Raw genomic sequence first — 18,960 nt, forward strand, 5'->3', positions numbered from 1 at the left:
CCACGCTTTCAGCTAGGGGACTAGCCAGCTAGCGCAGGTCAGGTCATTCCTTGCTGAAGGGAAAGCCCTCTACTCCGGCTGGGTGGCACCCGCTGGGGTCTCATAGGATTTCCCAGCGGCCCTTCCATACAGAGCCCTAGCTGGGTCCTGGAAAATCCCACCAGCCTCATCCCTTTTATCTTCACACTAGGAACCAGCCTCCTGATCAAGGAGTGTGTCCAAGGGATTGTCAAGTAACTGAGGAAGGAACCACCTTGTCTACATCTTCCCCGGAATCCCTAGAGCCCAAGGTGGCAAAGAGAGAGGTCTGTGCTTCCCTGCTCTGGACTGGTGGGGTCTCATCCCTGGGGTACTGAGGGAGGACACTCCTTCTCCATCATTGAAGTCTCCCAAGCAGTTACCACGGCTACACGGCAAGGGCTTGCACCGTTGCAGAGCCCTTGTTCATGCTGCAGAGATAACAGTGGGGATGATCAGGGGAATGAAGAATTGCACCTCTTCTCTTACCTCGCTCTGGATTCTTTCTCCATCATCCCCGATGTCACCAGGGACAACTCCTTCTCTCCACTCACTTTGTCTTTTATTTCTTTTATTACTGACAAAACTGCGAAGATTTGCTCCACAGAGTTTAAGGAGACCCTGAGTCCTCTAATGGCTTCTCCCCGTCTTGAGCTAACCTCAGCTAACCCCATCGCCGCTGCACCATTAATGTAACCTATGCCAACAGACACATTTTGTTTTCCTCTTTTCCTATGGAAGTTTTTTTTTTTTAACTGTAACTGGAAAATGTCACTGTGATGATGTTATAGTACTAAAGGCATAGCTGTGTTAACAGTCTTTTAAGCAATCAGAATGTATTTTTGTAAGTTCCTCTCTGAGTAATTTGTCTTTTGTAATATTCTTTGGGGTGGGAGGAACCTATTCAAAAGGAGCTAGTGACATAGTGTGAGGGAGCCATCAACCTTGGTCACTCATCCCTGCTACCTGGAAAAGTTAAAACAGATTATACTAGGCCCTTAGATATAGGAGAAACCTCAGGCAAAGAGGAAGCAGCTTCTTTGGGGAGGAGGGATCCCTAGTTGCTGATCCCAGGGATGCTACATAATACTCAAGCTCAACGTTCTTTGTTGGTCTTGGTTCCTTCCTTGGTCCACTGCCCTAGAGGAATGGATATGAGGCATCTTGTCTGTATGGGAGGGCTTGGGACCCCAGAGAGTCCCCTATCAGAGAAGCTCTGGCCAAGTGTTCTGTCTAATCTCAGAGCCCTTCAAGGAACACTTTCTTTCACAGATACATTGTGGCAGTTCTTTTCTATTTCCCCAGTTCTGTGGTCTCCACCTCTCTCTACCCTGGCACATGGGATGTCATTAGATGGTACCAAAGTCCTCTCTTTACTCTCCTTTCTGGACTGCTAAGTCCCATACTGTCCCTCAGTTTTGGGTTTTTTGGGTTTTTTGTTTGTTTGTTTGTTTGTCTGGATTCCAACAGAACTTTGGTTGCTTTCTACACCGCTGGACCCTTGTGAATGAGTGCTGGGCTCCAGGTACCCAACTCTCATGGACTTCAGAGAATTGGACCGACCTACGAGGGGAACCAGGAAGAGGCATTGAAAGAACTCTAGGGTGTGGGGAGCACACAGCCATTGACTCACCTGGGAAGATTGTGCCAGGATTACTTGTCCTGCTGGGCCAAGGGCCAGTAGTTAAAGGAGCATGCAGTACCACTCCACCTCCTTGAACTTTGGGGCCCCAAAACAATGGCAGAGCTGGAACTGGGGAGTGGGGCTTGGGGGCTTCTGGGAGTCTCTTCTGAAATCTGGGTGTTATATTTACTTTTTTTATGTTGGCAGCTGGAAGGGGAAGCCCATCCTAGCTCAGCATTGTTGTCTAACATGGTTAATCAGATCCTATAATCCTGCTGTGGAAATATTGGGCCTCACTCAAAACAATAGAGACCAAGAATATTGTAGTTAAATTTCAACCAACTGCCTCCCTGGCCTGTTTGCCTAACCCCTACCCCCCTCTCTCGGGCCAGAGTCCTCTCAGCTTTATGGACCCCTGATAGGATCGACAGCCTGGTCAGAAATCGGTGACAGGAGAGGGGAGAAGGGAGTAGGGGAGAGACAGTCCTCTTGACTGCTGTTCCGTCCTTCCCTGCTTCCCCAGGTCTTGAGTGGTGAGCAGGAGTGGTAAGAGGGATCGAGAACAGTACTGCTTGGAATTGTAGGTGGGAAAGAAGCTCCGCACCTAAGACATGAGCATGAGATATTATCTTACCACCTGATGCTCCCAGGGCACACACAGAGCAGACTTGCATCACTCATGGAGGAATGGGAAGACACTGGTTGGGAAGGTGGAGTGATTATAACCCAGAAGAACAGCAAACTTAGTGCTAATAACCCACAGTTCTGTGGAGGTGATGCTGAGGACAGCTCGAGTGGTTTTGTGGTGGTAGCTAGCTCCACTGTGTTGCTAACTTTGATAGCTATGAATTCAATGTAGCAAAAATAATTGGAATAATTATAATATCAAGCCAAAGGAATAAATCTTTAAGGTAAAAATAAAGAAGTGTGAGTTTTGAATTGAAAGAAAAAGATGCAGTGTCTGGATTATGACCTGTTCATCGAGGGACAGAGAAAGTTCCCTCTACAGACTCGGAGCCTCTTTAGGTTTGCACCTGGTGGTCGTACACCCCAGATGTACAGGCCACAGGTTGCAGCCACACTGCTTCTGGAGGTGTCACCAGGCAGTGACGTGAGTTACAGTGAGGCCCCAGTTCCAGCACTGTGGACTATGGAACGGTCAAAGTGTACCTGCATTTTTAGGATTTGAAGAATGGAAATAGCAGACCTGTGCCAAGTGAAACTGTATTAATCTGTCCGTATAGGGCGGGGCAGTACAACAGTGAAGAAGTCTTGAAAGTATTTTTCTCCCCTAAGGGTGCTAAGTGATATCTAGGGAGTGCCAGGGCTCCTGGGGAGAACTCTTCAAAGCCTTTGTAAAACACTCTGCTTGGTGGGAAGCTCAGCTCCCAAGAAAGAGGCCTGGAGAGCAAGCAGAACCTGGAAGCAAGCATCCAAGGCATACATATGTGTCTGGGTGGGACTCCAGATGGCGGGCGACATCTGAGGGTGAAGCCGATGGAGGCACGAGCATCTTGATGATCTGAAGATGACAGAATCACATTCACATCTGAGTGGTTGAGATGATGAGAGGGAAATTTCAGTGGGAAGAATGGTCCCCATGGAAGCTCTAGACAGTGAGCCATCTCACCGACAGAGAGCAGGACATGAGAAGCCGAGGCAGCTGTTTAGACCTCATGGCATCCGTGGACTTGAATTGCAGGTGAAAAGGACCAAAGGGAAAGAACGGTTCAGATTATTACAGAAGACTTGAAGGGGCTGGCACAAGTTTGTTGGTAAAGTGTTGGGAACAGGTAGAAAACAGGAATGACTGAACATGCAATAACTCAAACCAGATACATAATGAGACCTCTGCTAATGGGTATCGTGTTACCTCTGTGTGGCCTCCTAGACACACACCTTGTTTTCAACAGCTCTGCGGAGACCCAGAGCAGACATTTAAAGGATGGGTTTTATCCTCCCAGCTTACTCACGTGTATGAAATAGACTCTCTCTCTTACTCATTTCAAAATCTTATATGTAACTATTATTCCATACCTACTTGAACAATGTTGTGCTAATCTGCATTTTCATAGTAGGACCTTTAAAGGTACTAATTATCTTCACTTTGAGCTTCATAAAAAAGCTTGGAAATGATCTTCATGAGTTGGAGGTGTAGTTCAGTGGTACAGTACCTACCTAGCATGCAGGAGGCCCTTGGCATGGTGGTGGGGAAAAAAATGACTAAGGTGGAATCTTTAACAATAAAATTACTTTTTAAAAGGGAAGAGAAGAGGCCAGATTGATGGCTGGGGGTGGGTTCAGAGCCCTTGCTGCTTTAGCAGAGGACCAGGGTTCAATTCCCAGTGGCAACATGATGGCTCGTAGCCACTCCTAGCTATACACCCTCTCCTGAACTCCACAGGTACCAGGCACACATGTGGTGCACATACAGGTTTACATACAGGCAAGACACCTGTACACATAAAATATGTTAAATCTAAAACCAAACATTTTAAAAGAAAGAACAGCAGCAGGAGGTGGGGGAGGCAAAAAAAAAAAAAGCCTTGATTAGAAAGTAGAAAGTCAAGCTCACACACTGAGTTGACCTATCTTATCTTTCTCAGTCACAAGGCTCTCTTTGCTCTGTCAGGGACTTGTCAAGCTTGTCTGAACTCCACTCTTGGCTATTCTGTCTACTTTAGACCACTCCTTCCCCAGTTTTGTGGTTGAGTCAAACCTTCAATTGTTCCAGGTTCCAGGTTCGATTCTTTCTGCAAAGGAGTACCCCTTCCCAGTAAAGCCTATGCTCACCTGACCTCCCCTCCCCTACAAACTGGCTGATCCCTGAACCTTTGCCCTGTTAATTAATGTGTTTTGTTCATTGTCTTACCTAACTTTTTTCCTAACACAATGTATATTTTACTTGATTCATATTTGTTTTTAATTGTCTATCTCCCCAACTCCTCCCACTAGAATAAAGTTTCATGAGAGCCAGAATCTGAGTTAAATTTTGTTTGTTTGTTTGTTTGTTTGTTTTGTTCCTGCTCAGTAGGTAATTTGCATTTGCCACCAAGCTTGAAGTTGTGAGTTTGTTCTCTGGGACCCTCATCATAGACTGACAAAACCAACTCCTGAAAGCTGACCTTTCTGACCTCTACATACACAAGCACTCTCTCTCTCTTTCTCACACACACATAGATATGTAATAATTTTTCTATTCTCATAGTCCAGCAACCAAGAACAATTATACATTAAGCAAATGTCTTTTGTAGAGATAATAAATGAAAAAGATTCACATGCACTCCTATTTTCCTATCAGCAGGATCTAGGAATGTCTTAGAAGCTTGTGGCTATAACCAACTTACTTTGTATTGGGGACAAGCTGATGCTCGGTGGGAATGGGGGCTAAATATCTTCCATCAGCTATTACTGTGAAGAAATGAGCTTTGGTCTGTAGAAAGTAGGACTGTCAGCGAGTAGAAAGAAGCAAGTACTCACCTTCTTGCTTTTGTTGCTCTAGCTCAGCAGTTCTCAAACTGTGGCTCACGACCCTTTTGTGGGCTGAATGACCCTTTCATAGGGGTTTCTCAAAACCATCCAGAAAACATGGCTATTTACACTACGATTCATAACAGTAGCGAAATTATAGTCGCGAAGCAGCAACAAAAAACAATTTTATAGTTGGGGGTCACCACAATGTGAAAAACTGAGTTAAAAGGTTGTGGCATTAGGAAGGTTGAAAACCAGGGATCTAGGCCTTCGGCATCCTTTGGGTGGTATCTACCCAGAGGAAATGGGTGGGAGTGGGAATTAAAAAAATTCAAATCAAGCGTAAAAGGCTGACAAGCGTGGAAGAGCATCACTCTAGTATAGAATGGTTCCCCTTGTAGGACAGTCACTGAACAAGTATTCTGCAAGATTTTCTCTTAAGCAAATAATTCCAAATAGAGAGAGACTAGGGCACAAATAAAGCCCATTACTCCCGGACAGAAATACATTTTAGAATCTTAAAGTCAGCACATAAGAAACAAGAGAAATGACTCGGTGGAAAGAGCACTTGTTACTCTTGCAGAGGACCTGAGTTTGAGTCTCAGCACACACATCACGCAAGATGACAACCTTTAACTCCCGTTCCAGGGCATATGATGCCCTCTTTTGGCTTTCACAGACTTCTGTGCACATGCATGCATACACACACACACACACACACACACACACACACACACACACACAAACACACACAAACACACGAAATAGAAATATTTTCTAAAAGTTAGAATACAAAACAATGAATTTCATTATGACATTTTCATATGTTCATGACATTATGTCTTTCTTATTCTTTCCTAGTCATCCTCCTCTCCACTGCCCCACTTTCCCATCTCTTTCTGCTCCCTTTCATCCCCCCAAATTGTATCTATGTCTTCCCTGCACCCTTTCTGCCCCTGCTTTTATGTCACATTCATTCCCTTACGCTGTCTTTTTCCCAATCCTCCTCCATTTATTTTATTTTTGTGATACAGGAAATTAAACCCTGGGATTGCACATGCTCTACCACAGACCTTTATTAGCCTCTCTCTCCTTTTTTTTTTTTTTTTTTTTTGAGATGGGGTATCACTGTGTTGCACAAGATGACCTCGACGCTTTTCCTGCCTCAGCTTCCTACAGAGATAGGGTTGAAGGCCTGTAGCCCAAGAAATACATTTATATGATTGTGTATCTACAAATGTCTGTGTATAGAATGGCTTTTCCACCATGTTTGTCTCTGACTTGAGGGGTCAACAAACACTCTGTGACTAACTCTGCTGCCTTTCTTTGCCCGTTCAAAGTCATCAAAGCAAAGTCTTGAATGCCCGAATCCCTCTGAAGTGCCTTGTAATGAGCTTATTGTTTGGCCAAAGGTAACTTGACATTCTCATTTGTAATCAATAGCAAGCATTTCAAAGCATTGTTAGATTGGAGTGGCTCTAATTGGGTCTCTAAACTGATCTGAGGGTTGAAAGAGAAGCATGCTTCTTCCAGATAGGTCAAACATGTTGGGAGTTGTTAACCCCTTTCAAAAAAAAAGGGGGGGGGAGTCAAAGTGGCCCCAACCAGTTACGGAAATAGAGTGTGAGAGCTCAAAAGGCTAAGGTAACAACTCTTGAAAGGAAAAAAACAGTTCTCTAGATTACACAGAAAAAAAATAACTGACTTGAATAAAGGTCAACAGCCAAACATGTGACCCTTGGAGTCACTCATCAAGAAAGCGTGTCGTGGAGTCACACAGGTCTAGGTTTCAGCTCCCACTCCCTCATGTGTAAGATCTGAGCCAGAGGTGTGCCTTCCGTAAACAGTTTCCTCGGCTCTACAATAGATAATGGTGTCAGCGTTCCTGAGGTTTTGAGAAGGTCTCCTTGACTGGGTTATGTCACTTGTGTCACTGCTGGGGCCACCATTCTGTTTGTCCCCCACCCTCGAGTGGCCTTCTCATTCACTGCAATCATTCCTCTTCCTCCTTCAAAAACTGATCTTGCTCAGGACGTTTTTAGCCCAACCCAGGCTAACTGTTTCTTGATTTCATATTTTAAATGAAACTCATTTTAATCTATTAACCTATCTGCTTTATGATGCACTTCCCTATGTTCGCTTATGAACAGCATTTGTGGCTTTGTAATTTTTCCCTTTGTTGTGATGGTTTCTTTAGAGGGTGAAATAGTGAGTTCCTTGGGATAAAACTACAGCTTCTGCTTTACCAGTGGCCTTCTCTTTCCCTCCATGCCTGTTATACTATCATGGTAGATGCTCTCTAACAGAAAGGTGCAAGGTCTGGGGGTGGGGAAGGGGCTAAGTGGCAAAGTGCAAATGGGAAGATCTGATTTTGAGCCTGCAGAGTCCACATACAGTTGCTCATGGGAGGTGAAAACAGGAGAATCCCACCAGCAAACAGCCAAGAGATGTTGTCTTTAGCAACGTGCAAGGCAAAGACCGGCACTCAGGATTTCCCTCTGACATGCACACCATGGCTCACCCACCGCATACACGTATGAACACATACATATGCTTGCATACATATACGTATCTAATTTGTTATTGGTGGGGGTGGTTTTTCGAGACAGGGTTTCTCTGTGTGGTCCTGAAACTCACTCTGTAGACTAGGCTGGCCTCAAACTCAGCGATCTACCTGCCTCTGCTTCCCTCGGGCTGGGATTAAAGGTGTGCGCCACCATCAACTGGATAACATAACTGATTAAAAAAAGAAAGAAAGAAAGTTGCAGGGCCTGCTAATGACCATTGCTGTCACAGCACACAAAACCCAGCATCTTCAAATATTCCTAGTAGAAAGATGATAGAATCCAGAGGACTGCTGCCATCCCTAGTGAAGGCAGCAGAGACTGAGAGCAGCTCACAGGTCACATCTATCCTTGACTGTTTATGCTCTTCAGCTATCTCAACAATTCTATGAGGTAGGAGCTGTTTTTTGTTTTTGCTCTGGAGTTTTTGAAATAGGCTCATGCTTTGTTGCTAGCCTGGAACTCCTGGTCCTCTTGCCTCAGCTCCCTAAGTGCTGAGATTACAGGCAGGTAGCACCACGCCTGGCATTATTCTCATTTTGTGAATGAGAAAACTGAAATTCTGAAAGGTCATGTGATCAGAAGGTACAAAGACAATGTTCTGTTTCCTCCAGGTCTAGTTCTGTTTCTGCCAGGTCAGAGCTGCTGCGCCCCAAGCCACTGAAAGGCATTTGGCCTACTGCATTCCTGGAACCTCTTTGGTTGGAGCTCAGGACTGCTGGGTTTAGAGCTGAATTAATCTGACCAAATGGCAAAACTATGAGAAAAAAATGATATTTTAGCAGTATGGATCTGGATCCTATGTAGCTCTTATGTGTATGTGAGTATATATAGTGCACATACTCATATATATATATATGTATGTATATATATATATCATTATATACTATAAATATACTGTATTTCCACTATAGCATTAAAGAAAGATTTACTAAAAATGTCAACATGGTCATTTACCAAATAGATGTTTAAGTTATTGGGTCCTGTGGTGTATTTTCCAATCCTTTTAAAAAACATTAAAAAAAAAAGTCTTTCTACATAGCTCTGGCTGGCCTGGAACTCACAGAGATCTGCCTGCCTCTTCTTCTTGACTGCTGGGATTAAAGGCATGTGTTACAATGCCAGGCCTTAAAAGCATTTTTATTAAATGAGGAGAAGAGAGGAGAGGAGAGGGGAGGAGAAGAGAGGAGAGGGGAGGGAAGGAGAGGAGAGGAAGGGAGGGGAGGGAAAGGGAGGGAAGGAGAGGAGAGGAGAAGGGAGAGAAGAGGAGAGGAGAAGGGAGGAGAGAGGAGAGAGGAGGAGAGGAGGAGAAGGGAGGGGAGAGGAGTGGAGGAAAGGGAGGGGAAAGGTGGGGAGGGGAGAAGAGAAGTAAAGGGAGAGGAGAAAAAAGAGGTGAGGGAAAGGAGAGGAGAGAGAGGAGAGGAAAGGGGAGGACAGGAGAGGAGAAGAGAGGAGAGGAGAGGGGAGGACAGGAGAGGAGAGAGAGGAGATGGGAGAGGAGAGGGGAAGGGAGGAGAGGAGAAGGGAGGAGAGGGGAGTAGAAGGGAAGAGAGGGGAGGAGAGGAGAGAAAGAGACATACAGAGAGACAGAGACAAAGACAAAAAGACGCGCGCGCGCGCGCGCGCACACACACACACACACACACACACACACACACACACGGTGGGGGAGGTGGGGGAAGAGCGCTTGTGTGGAAATCAAAGGATAACTTGTGGGAATCTTCTTTTCATTCACCATCTGGGTTCAAGGAATCAAACTCAGGTTGTCAGGTGGTAGCAGGTGCCTTCACCTGCCGAGCCATCTTGTCAGCCTTTCCAATGCTTTACAAACCAGCTTTCTAACCTTTGCTTGTACAGACAGGAGAAGAAATAGTATTTCCAAAGCAATAGATTTTTCTTTGTTTTTCAACGTCGGGATGATCGAGGGGTAGATGAGATCCAAGTGTGAAAGAGGAGAGCAACCTTGCCAGCAAGCTCCAGCCTGGGCTGGGCTGCGCTCTGATGTACAGTCACTGATGCTGGCTCATGAACAGGTCAAGATATCCTAGACCACTGGTGCCCCCAGAATGGCACATCTCAGTTCTCTCTTTATAAAGCCAGCAGCTTGGTGATGATCGGAAAAAGGCATTAAGCTCTGTTTGACGTTATGTAGGAACTGGCCTGGTTCAGAAGCTACTCTACATCTTCTGAGCAGCTGAGAACACAAGGCGCCAAAAAAAAAAAAAAAAATTATCCAAGTCCTCTTACATTATCTATCTATCTATCTATCTATCTATCTATCTATCTATCTATCTATCTATTGTGCATGTGTTTTTTTCTGCATGTGTGTTTATGCAGTGCCCACAGAAATCAGAGGGTGTTGGATGCCATGGAACTGGAGTTATAGACAGTTTTGGGGTGAGAGCGCTGGAACTCAAACCCAGGTCCTCCCAAACGCAGCAAGTGCCCTTGCCTGCTGCTCATGACTGCTGAGCCTTCGCTTCAGCTCCAATGACCTAAGTTCTGAAGGTCCTGACTTGAGTGAAAAGTGCCCCAGGTTGTAGGGTATAATGGTGCATGCCTATAATTTCAAGGTGGAAGAGGCAGGAGGATTGCCAGTTCAAGGCCAGGCTAGGCTCTTTGATGAGATCTTGTCTCCAAACAGAGTTCCAGGGCGCTTGTAGAGAGCACCACCTCAACCCCCTCTGCCCTCCCTGAGTGCTGGAGACTGAACCCAAGGCTTTGTGAACCCAGCATCCTAGCACTCTTTTCTTGGGTTGAAATGGGGTCCGGGGGGTATGATCACATGCCATTGTATACATTCATGAAACTTTTAAAGAATAACATTTGTGAAGGGTGATCTCAGAGGTGCTAATATATAGCCATCTGTTCGCTTTGGGGTTTGCCTTTTTATGTCTCCTTTCTCAAATCGTGGCTCTTCTCGAAAGATCTGATAAGCGCCAGTAAGAAGTACTTAGGCAGTGGAGCTGCCTTTGCAGCTATCTCTGAAGTTGGCTCTCCAAGAGCTTCTCTAAGACCGAAGCCAGGCTGACCTCTCAGGGACAGCTGAAGATGTGTGCACTCCAGGAAGCACACTGTGGGGGCTCTCTTGTCCCAAATCTTCTATTTGTAACAGGAGCAAAATCTCCACAATTGCTTCTCTGTCCCTCTGAGGACAGGGTGCTGGTGCTGGTGACAGTGGTCCTGTGTGTGTGTGTGTGTGTGTGTGTGTGTGTGTGTGAGAGAGAGAGAGAGAGAGAGAGAGAGAGAGAGAGGGAGAGAGAGAGAGGGGGAGAGAGAGAGAGAGAGAAATCAATCATCTTGATTTCTCTAGCATGACTGGCATGGTGGTACTCCCCTGTAATCCCAGCACTCAGTAAGTGGAAGCAGGAAAATCCAGAGCTAAAGGCTAGCCTGGGCTACATAGGTGGGACCCCATCTGGAAAGAAAGGGAGAGAATAAGGGAGGGAGGAAGCTTGAGCTTTTTAATTCTAACTTTATTGAATCTGTGTAATTGCTACGGACCAACCGATGATTTAACATCGCGATGATGATTCGTGCCCGTTAACACACTTTCCTCTCCCGGTTTGGGCTCTCTGATCCAGCCCACTGGGGGCTCCTCCATCGCTGTCGAAGTCCCCACTTTTGCTGTTCTGCCTTGGCCTTTCCCTTTTTCAACTTCATCTCGTTTGCTTGTTTGTTTTAACAGTGTTTCCAACTCAGAGGCCCGATTTGACCCTTGACAGGGCCGCGCTGCGCCCCTCCCCCAGTTTCGCGCTAGGCAGGTGTAGGGTCGTGAGGTGTGCACCGGGGTCAACACAGACCCCTGCTCCCCTGCAGGCTGAGAGCGGGGAGCGCTGCCAGGGCCACAGGGTGGGGCACCAGGTCGTGAATGGCCTCTAGCCTTTGGGTTTGCTTCTCCTCAGGGGACACCGTAGGCGGCCGTGCGGTCCCGCCACTGTCCACCCCTCCCCCTTCGCGACGTGGGTTGCGGTCTCCGTGGGGGTGGCATCTCCTGTCCGGGAGGTTCGCGCCTGGTGGGGCTCCCCGGGGCTGCGAGGAAAGGGAAAGGCGAGACCAGGGCGGGGTGAGGCGCGCCCCGGGGCGAGGAGGGCGAACCCGGGCAGCGCAGGGGGCGCAGAGGGCAGCGGGCGGGCGGGCGTGCGTCCGCGCGGCCGGGGAGCGCGCGGGGACGGGGGCTGGCTCGCCTCGGGGCCGCCCGCCGGAGGGGGAGGAGGCTGGGCCGCCCCTGCCGCAGGTTCGCTGCCGGGAGCGCAGGAGGCAGGGACATGGCTAGGGTGCGGTCTGAGCGGGGCCCCGAGCCCGGATCTCTTCCATTTCCCCTCTCACTCGACCCGGGGCCGCGCCGCAGACGGCAGCAGCTCCCGCTCTGCCCGCCGAGCCTCCTGACCGCCGGGCCGGGGCGCTAACCACGGGTCCCTCCAGCCCGCCGCCCGGCCCCGGCCAACCCAGCCCAGCCCCGCCGGCCCGCAGCCCCGCCGCCCGCCGCCCCCCGCCGTCGCCGCGTTGCCAAAACAAACGGGCCGGCCTATTTATTGGCGGCCGGCGAGCCGGGCAGCTCAGAGTCGAGGCGCCGAGGGGGACAGCCGCGCCGCCAAGCAGCCAGGGCCCCTGGCCCCCGCCCCGCACCTGAGTCCCGCCGGCCTTGAGCCGCGTCGCGCTGCCCATGGCGCCCCCGCCTGGAGTCCCCAAGAGCCACCCAGACGCCTGAGTCCCCCCCTCCGAGGCTCTCCCGGCCACGCGAGCCACCCATCAGCCCACCAAGGCGCCCTCGCCCGCGGCTCTCCCCGGGCTACCCGGCCATGTCTCCCGCCTGGCTCCGGCCCGGACTGCGCTTCTGTCGCCTCCTCCTCCTCCTCCTGCTGCTGCTGCTGCTGCTGCTGCTGGTGCCGGCGGCGCGGGGGTGCGGGCCGGGCCGGGTGGTGGGCAGCCGCCGGAGGCCACCTCGCAAGCTCGTGCCTCTTGCCTACAAGCAGTTCAGTCCCAACGTGCCGGAGAAGACCCTGGGCGCCAGCGGGCGCTACGAGGGCAAGATCGCGCGCAGCTCCGAGCGCTTCAAGGAGCTCACCCCCAACTACAACCCCGACATCATCTTCAAGGACGAGGAGAACACGGGGGCCGACCGCCTCATGACCCAGGTGAGCGCCATCGGGGCTCCCAGCGCGTCATCGAAGCATCGCCACCTGCCCGGGCCTAGCCTCCCGCCTGGCACCTTTTTCTCCACTGCCTGGCACGCCCCCCTGGCACCTGCCCCTTCTCGTGGATCCCCGGTGTCTTGCCGCCCCCGAGACCGGGCTGTCCGAGGGACCCCGCGGGGGTGCTGGCCTCCCAGATCCCACCCGGTCGGTGCCTTTGAGAGGAGCGCTCTGCTGGCAGCCAAGCCCCAGGGCTCAGCAGGTTGGCGGGCGGCCCCTGCGCCCGCCAGGGCTGGCAGCTCGGGTCAGTTCTGGCACTCGAAGGTACCTGGACCTGGCTGTCTCTGGTGCCTCCGGTGACCCACGCGATCCCTCCCAGCCTAACGTCTCTCGCAGCCCAGCCCCGGTCACTTCGAAGCCATTGGGTACCCCTGAGGTGAAGAAGCGCGGGACCCCGGGGACACCCCCCCCCCGTTGCCTTTTCTCCTCCTCCTCCTCCTCCTCCTCCTCCTCCTCCCCACGTGCCCTTGGTTAGCCGCGCTGGCCTCTCCTGGAGCCGGGCCTGGGCTGGCTCTGGGCTTAAGGGAGAGCAGGGAAAAGTTTGAGTGTGGAGGCAGAGGTAGGAAAGGGAACCAGCCGAGGGAGCCCACGTGTCTGTCGCGAGGGCTGAGCGGCGCGGTTGCGGTTAAAGGGTGGGGTGCTGGAGCCTTGAGAGTCTGGGACCAAGCCTGGGGGATCCTCGTGCTCGGTGGCACAGACGAGAGGGCCTGGGAATCGGAAGAGGGGTGCCTCGGAAGGCAGGGAGCCGAGCTGACGCTAACGTGTCTCTCTGCACGCCCGGAACGGGACCCAGGGGTGCGCGTCAGGGTCCCTTCTTTCTCCGAAGGCCTGGCGCGCCTTGGGAATAGACGCGCGCCCCTTGCCGCCGGGGTCTCCCGGCTCCTTCCCTGGCACCGGGCTGCCCGGCTTCGGAAAGCCTTCGCGGAGAGCAGCTTAACCACTGCCTCCAGCGTGCGTCCTGGCGCCGGGGCCGGCCGGCCGATGTCGGGGCCGAAGGTTGGCCGGTGGCCGGGCCGGGCTGGGCGCCGAGGAATGCAGATAAGGATCCGGGCCACAGGCTGGGCAATCATTGACAGCGAGCGCCCAGGCCCTGTACCCGGAGGAGGGGGCGGGCGGGGGGGAAGAAGGGAAGAGTCGGCGGGAGCTGGCTAGGAAGGCAGGCAGATGTGCGGTCAGGTCTAGGCACTGGACCACAAGGATCCTAGAAGGAGCTAGGGGCTACCTCACCCCGCCCCCTGTGGTGGCGGTGAGCACCCCCAAACCCGACTGCACCGCAGGGAGGAGCGGCCGGGCCTTCGGTTGTAGTCTCTATTGGCTCCTGAGAGGCTAAGTCCAAGGGTCTGTGGGGCCTGAGCTCCCGCGGGGCAGGTTGATACCCTCGGGGCCTCACACCTTAGAGACTGAGGGCCCCTTCCCCGCAGGTGGAAACTCCACCCCCTTTCCTCAGTCAAGTGCACGGTCCCCTGGGCAAAGGACCGGGACTCGTGAATAGGCAGCCACCGCTGGCGATCTCCTGTGTCCTCAGGGCCCAGCTACACCCACACTGTTCGAGGAAGATCCAGACGATTCAGAGCCCATTTCCTGAGATCAAAGGCTTTTTTTTTTTTCTCTCTCTCTCTCCTTCCCGCCCCCATCCCTTCCCAAATAAGGACAATGCACCCTGGTGGAGGTGTGACAGCTCCCTGGTCCCTGGCGGGGGCGGGGGAGTCCCCCTGTGTCCCAATCAGATGGGAGGGGTCCTGGCTTTCCGCCTGAGGTGTCTCCAGTTAAGCATAGAGCAGGCGCGGGTTCAAAAGGAGGTCCCGACGGGAATGTTCTGTGTTACCCGCTGACGGGATCGAAGCAGAATGGGAATTTTCCTCCAACACACCCCCCCCCCCGACCCGCGCTGCGGCCGGGTCTGCACCTGCCGTGCTGGCTGGGCTCGGGTGGCCGGCGGCCTCAGCTCTGGGGCTGCGGTGACACCTACTGGACACCTTTGGCCTTGCATGCCCGGCAGGCCAGCCCGCAGGCGATGGGCTGTGCCAGCCTCCTTCCTCTGCGGATAACCCACCTCGGTGCCCGGGTGAAAGCGAGGAACCCGGCCCCGGAGGAGCAGAGCTGCGTTTGTGGCCAACACCAAACGCTGGTTAGGGGAGAGGGAGGCGAGCGGACCTCCACAGGCCGGGAGAGAGCGCCCCCCCCCCCTCCCAGGGTGTGTGACTCCGTGCGTCCTGCAGTGTGTGGCCTGGCTCCCGGGGACTCCTGGCTGCCAGACAAGGAGAGCACACTGAGATTCCTCTATTCCTAAGGGGGAAAAGGAGGTCCTCGCAAATTTTCTGAGTCCCATGAGGACCGTGGGAGAGGCTCCCATCTTGTCACCGGCACGCCGCCCGGTGGGCTCCCTTTCCCTAATGCTGGGCTCATTCCCGTTCGCAGCGCTGCAAGGACCGTCTGAACTCGCTGGCCATCTCCGTCATGAACCAGTGGCCCGGTGTGAAGCTGCGGGTGACCGAAGGCTGGGATGAAGACGGCCATCACTCCGAGGAGTCTTTACACTACGAGGGGCGCGCGGTGGATATCACCACCTCAGACCGCGACCGAAATAAGTACGGACTGCTGGCGCGCTTGGCCGTGGAGGCCGGTTTCGACTGGGTGTATTACGAGTCCAAGGCCCACGTGCATTGCTCTGTCAAGTCTGGTGAGCCGCTGCCGGGGGGCTGGGCCCGGGGCCGGGGCCGCAGGGCGTGGGCAGGCAGCGCAAGGCCAAGGCCGGCTAGGGCCAAGAAGGTGAAGATGGCCTCCAGGGGATGGAGGCGGGGACCCGAGGGAAGAGGATTTCCGAGGAGGCGGCAGCGGCGGCGGCGGCGGCAGCGCTCCCTGCAGCTGCTGTGGACTGCCTGCTCCTCTCATGTTCCATAGTGTCATGGCAGGAGCCTAGAGAGACAGGGCCTAGTCCTGTGCCACTGAGTGCTGACCTGGTGGTCCACAGCCCAGAGACTGCTACAGACAGAGCAAGACAGAACAAGTCTTGAAGAGATGGAGGAAGCCAAGGCTGGCAGGCACCACTGTCCCCCATCCAGGCCCACGCAGAGCAAGGCACGGTGGGGGCTAGGGGCCAGAGTGTGTCCAGACATAAAACTATGCCTGACCAGGAGCCCAGAGTCCAGAACCTACCTACCACGTAGATAGGGGCAGGTCAGGCCCCCCAGTGGGGCGCAGGCATCCCCAATCTCTTCCCCAGACCCCCGAAGCTGGACATTTTGGGGTAAAGCCCAACAAAGTGGACTCAATAAAGTGGATTTTCCCAGATTGGCCGCCTTGTTGATCCAAACTGGCAAGCTCTTGCCCCTTCATTGCCAGTGTCACCAGTGTCCCTGTCACTTACACCTAACCCACTCATGACTGCTCCACACCGTTCTTCTGTGGGCCCCACTTGGATGCAGGGTCCCCTCTCCGTGGGACTATGTAGTAGTTGCACTCACAGACTGGCACACTAGCTCTTTTTTTTCGGGGGGGGGGTTGGTATTTTTGATCCACCTGGGGTCACAACCTGACCCTTCCAACTACGTCTCCTTAAGATCATATCCACTCCACCTATAAACACTGGCTCAAGGTCAGCTCCCTCCGACTGGCCGCTTCTGTTCATGACTCCTGACCCCAAACACTGACCTCCACCCCACCTTCTGATGCCACTGCGCCCAGCCCCTGCATAAGGGACCAACGCATGAACTGAATGTGATGGTTTTTGTCCATTGACCCACCCCTGAGCACTCACTCTGAAGATACTCAGGAGCCTGGTTTTCCCACAGGCTGCCTTCCTCTAACTGCCATGACTCGAGTGGTCAGCTCTGTCACCGCACGGGCAATGGCAGTCTGGGAGGCCGTTTCTTGAATGTGTTTGATAAAGTAGTAGGACAGACCATCTAGACCCCAGCAAAGCTAAGCAGCTTCCCATTTCCACAAGTCTTCAGCTTGCCTAGGGTCAGGTCCCAAGTAGCCAATGGCTCTGCTGACCTCCAGCCTCTGGGCTTCACGGCAGAATGCAAACAGATGGCAACACCATCTTGTATGGCAGCCCCAGGGAGCTCCTCTCATCGGCCAGGGTTTGGGCTAGAGGAGGGGCAGAGAATCAAAAATATGGGTTGGGTTAGGCTGAGGAATCGTGGTAAGGGGGTTATCTGAAAACAGGAGAAGCTGCCCCTGGGCAAGGACGGCCAAGGGAGGGGCACTGTGCCTGAGAATATGAGCATTCCTTCAGTAGTAACAACTTCATGTCCCTTCCACCTACAGAGCACTCGGCTGCAGCCAAGACAGGCGGCTGCTTTCCTGCTGGAGCCCAGGTGCGCCTAGAGAACGGGGCGCGTGTGGCCCTGTCATCTGTGAAGCCAGGAGACCGGGTGCTGGCCATGGGGGAGGACGGGAACCCCACCTTCAGTGACGTGCTCATTTTCCTGGACCGCGAGCCAAACAGGCTGAGAGCTTTCCAGGTCATCGAGACCCAGGACCCTCCACGACGGCTGGTACTCACGCCTGCCCACCTGCTCTTCATCGCTGACAATCACACAGAACACGCAGCCCACTTCCGGGCCACATTTGCCAGCCACGTGCGGCCAGGCCAATATGTGCTGGTAGCAGGGGTGCCGGGCCTGCAGCCTGCTCGGGTGGCAGCTGTCTCCACCCACGTAGCCCTTGGGTCCTATGCGCCGCTCACGAGGCACGGGACAGTGGTGGTGGAGGACGTGGTAGCCTCCTGCTTTGCGGCTGTGGCTGACCACCGTCTGGCTCAGTTGGCCTTCTGGCCCCTGCGACTGTTTCCCAGCTTGGCATGGGGCAGCTGGACCCCAAGTGAGGGTGTTCACTGGTACCCTAGGCTGCTCTACCGCCTGGGGCGTCTCTTGCTGGAAGAGAGCAGCTTCCACCCCCTGGGCATGTCTGGGGCAGGAAGCTGAAAGGATTCGAACCACTGTCCTCCTGGAACTGCAATGCTGGATCCCCAGGCCTCCTCACCAGGAAGGCTCTAACTCTGGAAGGCACCTGGCCTGAGGATACTGGTCTCCATCCTCCGATCCAGAGTGGAGATACCATTGAGACTCGCCCAGGTAGTTCTGGGCCTCACACCCTCATTTTGGTGTAGTGGTAGAGCTGTGAACTGAGCTGACACGGGGACCTGTGTCCTGGAGACCGTAAGACCCAGCTAGCTCTATGATCCCTCACACCCCCACCTCCCTGCACGGGGAGGACCCAAGCCATCTGTCTTTGGACTGCTTATTCCAGTTTCTCGGGGTCTGGGTGTGTGGCTTCACTGTTGACAATTGTTCACGGTATGAAGAGAGTCTGCCCGTAGGTGGGCTTGCACCTCAGTCGATGCTGCTAGATTCCCTAAAGGCCAGCGGGGAGCTGGCTGGACTCATTGCCTCTCAGAACTGAAAGACCGCAGCCAGCCTGGCTGTCCTGGAACACAACCTTCCCTGCAGGCCACACTCCTCCAGACATACCCTGAGCCTTTGCTGTCAAAGGGTGGAGTCTTTGTTCCAGGCAATGTGACCCTAGAACCTGGGGCTGGGGTAGAAGGCTGGATGTCCTTGCCACCCCAGCCCAGGCTAAGCTCCCTTTTCTGCTGAACACCCCCCCCCCAACCCACTCCTCCAGTCTGTCTCCCTCACCTTATTTATTTACATGGAGGGGAAAACCAATGGGAGAATTTTGAGAATGTTTTGGTCTTTCTTTTGTAATAAAAATTATTTAAGTTGTTAGAGCCATGGAATCCAGGGTGAGTGGGACCAAAGGACAGGTTGCTATAGCCATGCATGGGTTATTTAAGCACCTTCCTTTGAGGGCAAATGTCAGAGTTCTCACTCACTACAGGCCCTTTCTCACCTGGCAGATGAAAATGGGTTGGGGCTTTCATACAGTTTTCCCTCAACATGGCTGTGCCAGGGATAGAAAAAAGGTAGCTAATCCATGGTCACTTCAGATACCAAAAACCATGAATGATACTGTGCCCTGGTGAATGTTCTCTTCTGTCTCCCCGGGGCCTTCTCGGGGCCTGGGTTTTAGACTCCTTTCTACTGGTAATGGGCTGAAGTGTGAAAAGAAAAGATTCTAT

General features: G+C 52.7%; 1 protein-coding gene across 1 annotated transcript; it reads left to right on the forward strand.

The window, feature by feature from the left end:
* The first annotated feature begins 11,653 nt into the window (after positions 1-11,653).
* Ihh (Indian hedgehog signaling molecule) lies at positions 11,654-18,609 on the forward strand. Its single transcript, XM_055616998.1, has 3 exons — positions 11,654-12,815; positions 15,291-15,552; positions 17,145-18,609. Exons 1-3 carry the CDS (start codon positions 12,480-12,482, stop codon positions 17,801-17,803), a joined length of 1,257 nt encoding a protein of 418 aa, XP_055472973.1. The 5' UTR covers positions 11,654-12,479; the 3' UTR covers positions 17,804-18,609.
* The last annotated feature ends 351 nt before the right edge of the window (positions 18,610-18,960 follow it).

The sequence above is a fragment of the Psammomys obesus genome, unplaced genomic scaffold (assembly GCF_907164565.1).
Source record: "Psammomys obesus unplaced genomic scaffold, mPsaObe1.curated_primary_1811, whole genome shotgun sequence".
Classification (NCBI taxonomy): domain Eukaryota; kingdom Metazoa; phylum Chordata; class Mammalia; order Rodentia; family Muridae; genus Psammomys; species Psammomys obesus.